A 12,346-nucleotide genomic window follows, 5' to 3' on the forward strand; every position below is an offset into this window, starting at 1 on the left:
TTCTCCTACTCCTTCCTTTAGTGTTTTCAGGGTGCCTGTTTTGATTTCAAGGTCTTTAATCCATTTGGAATTGATTTTGGTGCAGGGTGATATATAAGGATCTAGTTTTAGTTTGTTGCATGTGTTGAGCCAGTTTTGCCAGCACCACTTGTTAAAGAGGCTATCTTTCTTCCATACTATTGTTTTAGCTCCTTTATCAAAGATTAAGTAGGCATAGTTCTGTGGGTTCAATTCTGGGTCTTCACTTCTGTTCCATTGGTCTTCAGGCCTGTTTTGACTGTCATTTAGGATCTAACCCAAGACTTCAGAATGCAAAATACAGACTCTAAGGCTAATATTTGTTAGATTTATATTTTCTACCTCTATACTCAAGATTGTCAAAATTTCACAAGAAATAACAGACATAAATTATAAGTGTATTTCAAGAAATATCTGAATGCCTTTGTGTCAAGAAAATAAATTCTAAGAGTTTTCATTAATCATTGTATGATTTTGTTAAGGATATATATATATTCCAAATATTGTTAAAATAGGTAAAGCTTAGCCCATGAAATGGCATTGTATGTATTTTGTAACAGTTGCTCTTTTTCAGAAATAATCATCTTTTAGTTTCAAGGTCATATATGGAATTATTTTTAACACTGCTTTGTAAAGAAAACCACCCATTTCATCGACAAATATATATTTTGTGTACTTGGTATAAGTTGAAAAGAATTCTTTCATTTCTTTTCAGGAAAGATATCTAGAGGGAATGGACCAACAGAACTTTACAATGCCTACTGAGTTCATTCTTACGGGAGTCACAAGGCGGCCAGAGTTGCAGCTCCCCCTTTTTGGGGTCTTCCTTCTCATCTACACAGTCACAGTGGTAGGAAACCTGGGCATGATCATTCTAACCAAGCTGGACTCTCACCTACACACACCTATGTATTTCTTCATCAGACACCTGGCCTTCATCGACCTTGGCAATTCCACTGTCATTTGTCCCAAGATGTTGGTGAATTTTGTGGTGGACCAGAATACCATTTCCTATTATGCTTGTGCCACACAGCTGGCACTCTTCCTGATGTTTATTATCAGTGAATTTTTCATCTTGTCCTCTATGGCCTATGACCGCTATGTGGCCATCTGTAACCCTCTGCTCTACAATGTCATCATGTCTCAGAGGCTCTGTCATGTGCTGGTGGGCCTCCCATACCTCTACAGTGCCTTTCAAGCTTTGTTGTTTACTATTAAGATTTTTTCTTTGACCTTCTGTGGGTCTAATATCATTAGTCATTTCTACTGTGATGATATTCCTCTGTTGCCTATGCTGTGCTCAAATGCACAGGAAATACAATTCTTGATCATAGCATTTTCATCATTTAACCTGACCTCCTCCCTCTTCATAGTCCTAATATCTTACATTCTGATTCTTTTAGCTGTAAGTAGAATGAAATCTACAGAAGGAAGGAAAAAAGTTTTCTCCACATGTGGCTCTCATCTAACAGTGGTGATGGTATTCTATGGGACTCTGTTTTTCATGTACTTACAACCCAAATCAACTGACACTTTTGAGACTGATAAAATAGCTTCTGTGTTTTACACATTGGTGATCCCAATGCTGAACCCTTTGATCTATAGCTTAAGGAACAAGGAGGTTAAAAATGCCTTCCACAGAATCTTTAAGAATTTGTGTAAGTGACATATTTAATATTCAGTATAGAATATTTTAATAAACTATACTACTGATAAAGGATACTTCATATATCCTTGTTTGTACTTGAGATATGCAACTTGATTTTTTCATGTACTTTTCCTTCTTCTCTTTCTCTTCCTAGTTCTTTTATTTGCCTTCCTTTTGTCTCTCTTCTCTTCTAGTAAGAGTCCTTGGAAGCTACTCTCTTTGCCAATCTATATAATCTACCTAATCAGTTTATGTTACCAAAGCTATACAACTAGAGTTTAGACTCTCCATTATACTTAACTGCATGCTTGTAACTTTTAATCAATTCACATCCACTACCAAAACCATATTTGGTAATCCTTACTCCATTCATTATTTTTAATTGTTTGTGTTATCTTTAAGCAGTTGTACAATGGGGTTACTATTCAATATGTCATTTTATGAGTACAATATTTAGTCTATTTCCATTTATTTTTATTGTTATTTTATTCTGTATTTGAAAACAACCATACAGATTAATATTCTATCTGCATCAAACATTATGTCACACCACCAGGACTCACCTGTGTTGTCACAAGTGGCAGGTCCTACTTAAAGCTAAAAAATAACATATATGCACATATACTTATGACTACATTTATGGATATGATATATACATATGATTTCTTAGTTCATATGCTGAATTGGTTTCATAAGTACTACTGCAATAAACACTGGGTTAAATTATCTTTATGAAGTAGTGGTGTTTTGGAGTGCATATTTCAGAGTGAGAATTTCTATAAAATGTTGAAGTTTGTTTTTTTAAATCAAAGAATTTTATTTTCCTGTAATTATTATCTATACCTCAGGTTTCAATGACATTGATAAAATCTTTAGGGTTTTTGTATTAAGCATTTTTCTGTATTGTCAAAGTGTGGTACAGAGGGGTTACAGATTCATATGCAAGGCAGTGAGTAGATTTCTTGTTCAACTTGTTACCTCCTCCCTCATTTTCTCCCACCTCCCACGCCCCCTCTCCCTCTCCCCCACCCCCAAGAGTTGTACAGTTGGTTTATACCAAATGGTTTTGTAAGTATTGCTTTTGGAAGGGTTTGTCTTTTTGTCCTTTGTCTCTCAATTTTTCTATAATGCATTTGCTACCCTCATACTTTTCTAAACTGGCAATATATTCAGCAACATCAGTAGATCTATTATTGCTTTAGTTACCTTGAAATAGTGTCTCATGTTCTTTGGCCCAATGGTTGATTCAGACCATGAAACCAGGATTACAGCTGTGAACCACCATTTCTGGCCTATTTTTTTAAAATACCATTTTAAAGCATTAGAATTGTATAGACTATTTGTTTTATAACAATTGCAAATTCACTTATTTATATTTTAAATCTTTGTCCTTTTTTCATTTATTGTTTTTGTAAAGGTGCTGTATTGAGTGGTTATAGTTACATAAGTCAAGTAATGAGTACATTTGTTTTCAAACAGTGTCACCATGTCCCTTGCTTTCTCCCAATTTTTACCTCCTGTCAACCCCCACAAAAAATTGTATAGTTCATTTTCAGCATAGTGTCTAGTGAGTATTACAGCTACAATATTTCACCCTGTTTCTGACCCACTATTTCTGTGCCCCCCCCTCATTTTACCGTCTCCAAAATAAGCTTACATACAAGACAAAAGGTACATGAAAGCAAAAAGAGCAACAGAGGAGAAAATAATAAAAAAATGTCTTGTTTCCACTTCTTGGAGTTCATTTTCATAGATATCATTTTATATGGTCAATTTTATCATTTTTTCATTTTCATCATTTTATCATTTACCATTTTATATGGTCATTTTATATTGAGCCTTTGTGATCCTCTCCTGAGAATGAATATCCTCCTTTGTTCTCACTGTCTGAATGTCCAGAGATCTGTTTAATTTTTCATGTCCAAGTATACTTTTTTTTGTACTTTACCATAGTTTAATTATAGTTTTGTAGGCACATTAGTTAAAACAATGAGGGAAACTATGCAACCTGTGTTTGTGTCTGACTTACTTCACTTAATACAATTTTTCCAAGTTTTTACATTTCCTTAAAATGATTCAATATCATTCTTCATAATGGAAGCATATGGATTATGTTTTTTCTTTAAAAATATTGAACATGATAATTTTCTATCACTTTTTCCTATAATGCTTATCTGTCATTGGATCAAGCTTACTTAGATGAGCAGTCTTTTGTAGTCAAAAACCTTGCAACGTTTTTGTGGTTCATACTGGTATGGCAAACTGAAGTCTTAGAGGATTCAAATATATGATAGATGCTTCCCCAAAATAGTTTTGATACTATATGATGAAAAATATTGACTATCTCTGTAAGGAGATGGTAAGATCTGTTTCAGCCACACAATATGCTAGAAATGTAACTGTTCTAGAGAGGCATGGCATAAACAATTTTTTATTGTTATTGTACCGTTGATATTCAGAGGGGTTACAGTTTCATGAATCAGATAATGAGTGAGTACAATTCTTTTTGAACCATGTTTCCCCTTCTGTCACTCCCATCCATTCTTTCCCACCCACCCCCACCCACAAGATATCCAGTTCATTTTCCACATGGTGTCTAGTAAGTATCATTATTGTACTTGTTCATCCCTGTTCCATGTTTTATGCCACGGGCCAGCCAAAGCATGAACAGGGATTCTGAGGGCAAGGGGATGATGATGAAGAAGATGGAGAGAAGGCTGATGGCACAACTCTGTTTATTTCAGCAAAAGCCTTAGCTATATACACTTTCTATATTTGTCACATGCTTGCATAGTGTTGTCCCAGGACACACTGCACCAAAAAGGGCAGACAGCTTGTGCATCCTTCCTCATTCTATTTCAACCAATCTTTGTCTACCATGCTCCCTCATATAAGCCCTCAGGCCCAGAAGTTGAAAAAAAGCACTCCCCTCAAACAAAAGGGCAAATATTTGCAGCCCTGAGGGTTGGAGCCAATGGCTGTAGAGCCTTGAGCCAATGGTGGTGGAGCCTTTGCTCACACCTTGCCAGCTCCTGGCACCCCAGGGTCTACAACAGTTCAATGTGCACTCTCACCATTTAAAATACAAACCAACTAATAAACAAGAGAGAAAAAAAAACAAAAGCAAAACCAGCAACTATTGCAATTAAAAACATTTCTTGTTTCCTTTCCTTGGAGTTTATTTTATGAAATATTATTTTATATCATCATCTGTACATAGCTATTGAGCCTTTGTCCTCCACTTCTATGCATATTCTCCTTTTGCCTCAGCATGCAAACGCGTAGAGTCTTATATTGCTACCATACTCCTCAAACTCTTCAAGGAACTAGAAAGGAAAGATCACTACCAAATTTATTCTACGTTGCCAGAATAGCACTCATCCCCAAGCCAGATAGGGACCATCAAAGGAAGAGAAATATCGACCCATCTCTGTGGTGAACATTGAGGCAAAACTTCTCAATAAAATTCTGGCCAACCAAATTCAACAACTGACCAAAAAAAAAAAAATCATACATTGCAGTCAAACAGGACTCATTGCAGGGTTGAAAAGCTGGTTCAATATATGCCAATTAATATAATTCAGAACATCAACAAAAGCAAGGACAAGACCACATGATCATCTAAGCAGAAGCATAAAAAGCATTTGACAAGATTCAACACACCTTTATGATAAAAGCTCTGGAAAAGCTAGGAGTCCAAGGAACATTCCTCAATATAAGAAAGGCTGTATATGACAATCCAACAGTCAACATTATATACTCTATGTGCAAAAGTTAAAACCCTTCCCTCCAAAATCAGGAATGAGACAAAGATACTCACTCTCTCTACTCCTCTTTAATATTGTATAGGAATTCCTAGTTAGAGCCAGAAATATTATTTTAAAATACCTAAAAACAGAAGAAAAGTTGAGATTTTTATTTCACTTATCATTATTTCTTAAATTAGCAACTCTTAGTTTACAAGGGGTTCTGTTTTGACATGTCTATGTACATATATCATGGACTCTGATAACACTCACCCCCTTTATCACTCTTTTTCAACTCTCCTTCCCCTTTTCCTCAATCAAGCTTGAGTCTTCCATTTTTGCACCCCCGTGTACAATATTGTGGCCATGTTTACCCTCCTTTGCCTCTCCATTCCTTCCCTTTCCACTAGCAACCCATTCTTGTTATTCCTGCTATTGGGGTGTGTGTGTGTGTGTGTGTGTGTGTGTGTGTGTGTGTGTGTATGTGTGTGTGTGCGTGTTAATGCATACTACGTGTTCAAAGAGAGTTTCACTTTGGCATTTCACTCATGCCTATAACAGTAAGTTGTCTATGAATGAAGCTATGTGGAAATATAAATGTGTACATTAAAATTCTTCTCCCCTTATATTTTAGTTACATTGAGAACATTACTGCTGTGAGTTATCACTAACAATAGTAGAACAGAAGGGTAAGGATAGCTGTTCTCCTCAGAAGTACACATCTTGGAATTTAACATTCTACACAAATGAATATCACAGTCACTTGACATCAGCCTATCCCCTTATGCCACATGTTGAAAAATATAAGAAAAGTCAACCACTTTCACAATGGATTTTGATGTTGTTAGTGATAGGCAAGAAAAAAAATCTTTTATAATTAATGTATTTTAGCATGTTGATTACCCTTCTGGTGTTGTGTAATCTAGAAAATGTACATTTGCGCAAAATTTGGAGAAAATATTCACTTTTATAAAAAAGCTTTATTATTTTAAGTAGTCATAAAAGGGGTTTCATTTGAACATCTCAAGTATTTTGTGTACAATTCATCTTGATCAATGTCATCCCTTCCATCTCTCCCAATTAGTTTTAATTTTTAACAACTGAGTTTCTCTTTTGAGTCATAAGTAGCAAATGCAGACTTCAAAATACACAAAAAGTAAATTATATCACTTATTTTAATTTTCATAAGGGAGTGAAATATTATTTACTAACATAGACAGACCATTCTTAAAATATTGAAAATTTATGAAGTTATGCAATCAAGTAATATGCTATCAGAGAACTGAACCAGTAGATATAGATTTAAATCTGTCAAAGTAAGCTTATGTTTACAGATATATGAGTACAGATATTGGCACAAACATAAGCAGCTGTGTTGTGAGCTTAAAGCCAGGTAGGATTAGTAGCAAGTCTGTCTTCACAAAACAAGCAATTAAAAAACTAATTAAATTATTTGAATCTCCTTCTTATTTTCTTTTGAAACTGGTAAGTAGATGAAGGAAGTTTTTGAAGTCAGATATAAATTAGAAATTTCACCAATACCAACATGTCATTACACATAGGAACTTATGTTTTTAAGAAGATATTTTAGGAATAGCATATATTATAACTGTGTGTGTGTGTGCTTATATAAAACTCACTTCTTTTTCACTAGTTTATGGATGCCTAAAGATGAAGAAAAGAGGACAAATAAACTAAGATGTAAAATCTCAATGTTAATATAAACCTCCTAGCTACTCCTACAAATGTTACCTGTATTTAAATTTTAAGATACATTTTAAACACCAAGTTAAATAGGAGATATATAATTGTCTTGATTTCTGAGAAAACACATTTTAAAATCTCACACAAAGGGGTTACATCTTTATATTTATTCATATACGCATATATATAAAAGCATATATCTATTCAGTTGTCTGAAATTCAAAACATATATCAGGAGATAGATAGATAGATAGATAGACAGATAATCAGTAAATGCATACATATGTGTGGGTGTTCAAATGTTCATGGCCTTGAATTTCAGGAGAACTGAAATTTATGTTAGAATTTTTTGAAATAAAATTGTTCAGTGAGTCAATCACTTCAATGCCTAGCCTTCTTCCTTCTTGTAAACAATGGATATTAAGAAAACACTAATTTCTGATGTATGGAAAATAGAATTCCTTGAGTTCATGTGAGTTCTGGTGAATGCTGGCTGGGGGAGTGCTGTGGAATTGAACGACTGACTGGAAATCAGCATGAGAAGTGTCTCATTTCCATGGCTCTTTTTGCAGCATCCTTTACCTCTTTGTTTCTAAGACTGTAAATCATAGGGTTTAACATGGGGATCACAAGTGTGTAGAACACAGAGACCACTTTCTCTTGTTCTACCGAGTACTGGGAGCTTGGCTGGATGTAACTAAAAGTCAAAGTACCATAAAATATGGTCACAGCTGACATGTGAGAGGCACATGTGGAGAAGGCTTTCTGTCTGCCTGAAGCCGAGCGGATTCTCAGAATGGCAACAGCAATGAATATGTAGGAAATGATCACAATCAAGAAAGTGCCCATGGCAATGACTCCAGAGAAGGTTAAAAGCAGAAACTCATTCATGGAAGTGTCAGAGCAAGCCAGCTTGAGCAAGGGAGGAACATCACAAAAGAAATGGCTCACCACATTAGGTCCACAAAAGGACAATCTCCCTAAACTGATGGTGTGTGTCAACGAGTTGATTATTCCACCGAGACATGATCCAGCCACCAGCACAACACACTTGGGCTTAGACATGGCCACAGTGTAAAGCAGAGGGTTCGCAATTGCTACGTAACGGTCGTAAGCCATCACAGACAGCAGGAAGCCTTCGGTGGTAATGAATATCCCAAAAAACAGATGCTGTACTATGCAGGCAGAGAAGGAGATGGTGCCCCTCACAGACATTAAGTTGGCTAGCATTTTGGGGGCAATGACTGATGAATAGCAGGCATCCACGCATGAAAGACAGCTGAGAAAAAAGTACATGGGTGTGTGGAGTTTGGGGGTGATTTGGATTAGCACCATCATGCTCAGATTCCCTACCACAGTAATGCCATAGATCGCCAGGAACAGGATGAAAAGCATCACCTTCAGTTCCGCATCATTTGTCAATCCCAGGAGAATAAACTCAGAAACGAACGTGAGATTCTCTCCCGCCATCTATGTTTTCCTGAAATCTGAAATGGACAAGAAAGCAATGTGTGTGCACAGAAGAGTCGAACGTTTACAAAGACGTATGCAAACACTGACATCATTAGATCAAACTAGTTTAGTTTGCCGAACCAAAATCTTCGTATTTAAAGTGTGAGGAATGTGATTATGTTGTCTCGTGTGTGTGTCTTGAGCAAGCACACACATGCACAAGTGCTTGTGCTTGAACTTGGGGACAAGGTCCTGTCACTTAGTTTTTTGTCCAAGGCTCGTTTTCTACCAATTCAAGCCTTCTGGCTTTTCTTTGTGAGGTTACTTGGGGATAAGTGTCCCTCAGACTTTTCTGCCTGGGTAGGCTTTGGAACTTAGCTTCTCAGATTTCCCCCTCCTGACTAGGTAGGATGAGAGACGCAAGCGACCAGAACCTGGCTAGATGATCTCAATTATTTTTCTGTGGTTGCTTTGGCTTGGATTCAGTTCTGTCGTAAAATATGTAAAATACATTTTGGCTCTGAAAAACTAGGATGTTCAATGTTCTAAGTAGGTCAATTATAACCATGAGAGATACTCTTGCTGAATGAAATAAGCTGCAAAATTGATCTTAAGCCCAGTTTTTAAAAAGGAGCTGATAGGAACAATTAAAAAAAAAACTTTTCAAACAACTAGTGAGCAAGTGTATTGATAGATAAAAGCTTAAAAGTAACAGGGGAGGTAGTAAAAGAGATATGTATAAATTATGCTTAATTGTTTAGGCAAACTGTTGCATTCTTCTAATATTAAATTTCTAATTTATTTGAAATGATAAATGGAAAAAATGGCCTTCATCAATTCTTATGATGAATGATTAACCTGTAGGGAATTGAAATTAACTAAAATTTATTTCAGTTAATATTGTAGTGTTTGAGCTCATCCAAATCAAAGCAAAACTAGGCAGATGTGAATGTCAACTAACTCCAACAGCACAAACTGTACTAAATTTACATCACTGTAGAAAGTTAGGTCATTCAGCACTCTTTCAAACCCTCTATTGCATCTTACACATATCAGTTAAATAATACTTTCTCAAGGATAACTAATCTACCCCAATTGTGTTAATTTCTAAGCTTTATTAATGAAATGCTTCCAGGTACAGAGTAGAAATTTAATTCTACTGCTTATTCTCAAGATACCTAACTTGTAAAAAATTTAAGGTGACAGTGTAACCGGAATTGAATAGGTCCATATAAAATCAGACCAAATTATTTCTAATATTTATTAACTGTCATGTGATTTTTGTCAAATAAAAAGGATCAAAATAATGTATCAGATAAGATATAATTCAAATTAATAATAAAATATTATTTTACAAACAAATATAATTTACAAAAAAAAATTGAAATACCAGATTTATAAACCTCATTCCTTTCTCCATGGTGTCTTACCTTTTATTTAAAAACAAATTGAGCTAGTTATAGTCTTCAATATTATTAACTATTTTCAGAGTATCAAACAGGATTATTTGAAGGTAAAGTACAGGTAGATGCTAACAATTGATAGAAAATGAATTCAAGAAACAAATAAATAAAAATATTTTCCTTTAAGAGAATAAAAAAGAGAATCACAAACATATATTTTATCCACCGCTAATGAGCCCCATCATAGCCAAAGCATTATCTACAGTCACAAAGAAAACCTAAGGGGGAGCAATCATTCTTAAAGGTTTTTCAAAATTCCCATGAGATCATCTAAATCTCCAAGTGTGTAATTAACTAAAATAATGCAAACACTTAATTAAAAGAAAAACCATGGAGTAGTCTTGAACTCAGTAAGATATTACCGAGACAATTACAAACAAGTAACTCAGAACTGTTCATCACTTACATGATAAATAGCTGTTACTTATCTTATGAAAAGCAGTACAGTAAGGCAAACAGACAAGACAAAGACCTTGCCTGAAAGGATATGCCCCAGCAATCCCAGGGGACCATGCGGAGATAGTCATGGAGAAGGTTCATAAGGAGGTTTATTAGTGGGGCCATATTTCCCACGGGAGAGGGAGTAACATGGCAGCTGCCATGGGGCTAAAGGGGAAGTAGGTAGGTCTTAATGGTGAGTGGAAGTGGCCCATTATAGTTCTAGAGCAGGCAGTTTAGATATGGGAGGATCTGGGGGCCAATGGGAGGAGCTGAGGACCTAAGGGCTGGGGGATTGCTAACACTGCCAAGTGCTGCTATCATTAAAGGCTTATTAAGAACCTGTAAACACACACGCACACACACACACACGCACGCGCAAGTACTGAGGAAATTCCTAGTGATAAGGATTCCAATCTCTCAGTTGAGTTATTAATCAATTTATTTTTTGTTTAGAATGAAGAATGAGCATGGAAAGGAATGTATCACTTGAATTAATATCACCAATGTATATTGGTATTATGTTGCATGCTAAAAATAAATAACAATAAATCAGTAGTGGTTCCTGTTGTAATTCTACCTACTCAGGACTAGATCTGAGGATCATGGCTCAAAACCAGCCTAAGCAGATAAGCCCCTAAATCTCTTTCCTTCAATTAACCAATAAAAGTCTAGAAGTGGAGGTGTGGCCCATGTAGTAGAGCACCAGCTTTGAGTAAAAAATAGCCAAACAAGAACATGATGCCTGGAATTCAATCCCCAGTTTTAGCGCACACAAAAAAAATTAAACTTGTAAAGAAATTAAGAAAAATTATCTTTAACAGTAGACTCAAAATTACATAGATAAAAGCATTTCAGAGCTCTCTACAAGCTCCAAAATAAAAAAAAATATTAGAACATACTAAGGATAGAAAGATATCGTATGTTCATGGATTGACAGAAACTTTTTTTCAGATAGTCATATTATTAAAAGTGATCTAGAGACTGAAGTCAATTCCATGAAAATTACAATGACATCCTTCATCACAAAAGAAAGAAATCTTAAAATTCAGAAAAATCCCTGAACATTCAAAGAAATCCCTAGACCAAAGCTATAGTATAGCAGAGATGTTGTAACAAAAGCACTATAGTGAAGACTTGCAGAATGATGGAAGAGAATAGATTCCTCAGAAATAAATCCACACAACTATGATCATCTCATCCTTACTTGATAAAGATGCCAAAACACATACATGGAGGTTGGAGGAAAGATAGACACTTTGATAGTTAATGCTGGAAAACTATATATCCACATGTTTAAAACTATAACTATTCTATTCTCTTTAATTTAATACAAAAATTCCTGATCTGAAAACATAAAACTACTAGTACAATAGAATGGGGAACCATTTCAAGAGCTAAGCACAGGCAATAATGCTCTGCCTACAACTGAAATAGCTCAGGAATTGAGAGAAATAACTGACAAATGGCATTGCAGAAGTATGAAAACCTTCTGCACTGACAAAAAAGCTAAAATACAAAAGACAGCCTAACGAGTGGGATGAAATATTCTCTAGCTTTTCATTTTACAGGAGATTAGTGTAGAGAACATATAAAAATATTAAACACCAAAAGAGAACATGACTCAACCAATATTGGGAAGAACAGTTCCCAAGAGAAAAATAAAGTGCTAATAAATCCATGAAACAATATTCAAAATACTTAGTCATTAGGCAAGTGTAAGTATTATTTGTGTGTGTGTGAGTGTGTGTGTCTGTGTGTGTATGCATGCATGAATACTGGTGCTAGAGCCTGGACACAGGGCCTCATGCTCATGCTTAGCTTTTCCTTCAAGGTTGGCACTCTACCACTTCAGCCACAGCTCCACTTCCTTTTTT

General features: G+C 35.5%; 2 protein-coding genes across 2 annotated transcripts; one reads left to right on the forward strand and one right to left on the reverse strand.

Moving 5' to 3' along the window:
- The first annotated feature begins 751 nt into the window (after nt 1-751).
- LOC125361464 (olfactory receptor 8K5-like) lies at nt 752-1,684 on the forward strand. The gene has a single exon (XM_048359952.1). The coding sequence runs from the start codon at nt 752-754 to the stop codon at nt 1,682-1,684; it is 933 nt and encodes a 310-aa protein (XP_048215909.1).
- Nucleotides 1,685-7,647: 5,963 nt separating this feature from the next.
- LOC125362148 (olfactory receptor 1052) lies at nt 7,648-8,586 on the reverse strand. The gene has a single exon (XM_048360827.1). It carries the CDS (start codon nt 8,584-8,586, stop codon nt 7,648-7,650), a length of 939 nt encoding a protein of 312 aa, XP_048216784.1.
- Between the last annotated feature and the right edge of the window lie 3,760 nt (nt 8,587-12,346).

Source organism: Perognathus longimembris, chromosome 13 (genome assembly GCF_023159225.1).
Source record: "Perognathus longimembris pacificus isolate PPM17 chromosome 13, ASM2315922v1, whole genome shotgun sequence".
NCBI lineage: Eukaryota > Metazoa > Chordata > Mammalia > Rodentia > Heteromyidae > Perognathus > Perognathus longimembris.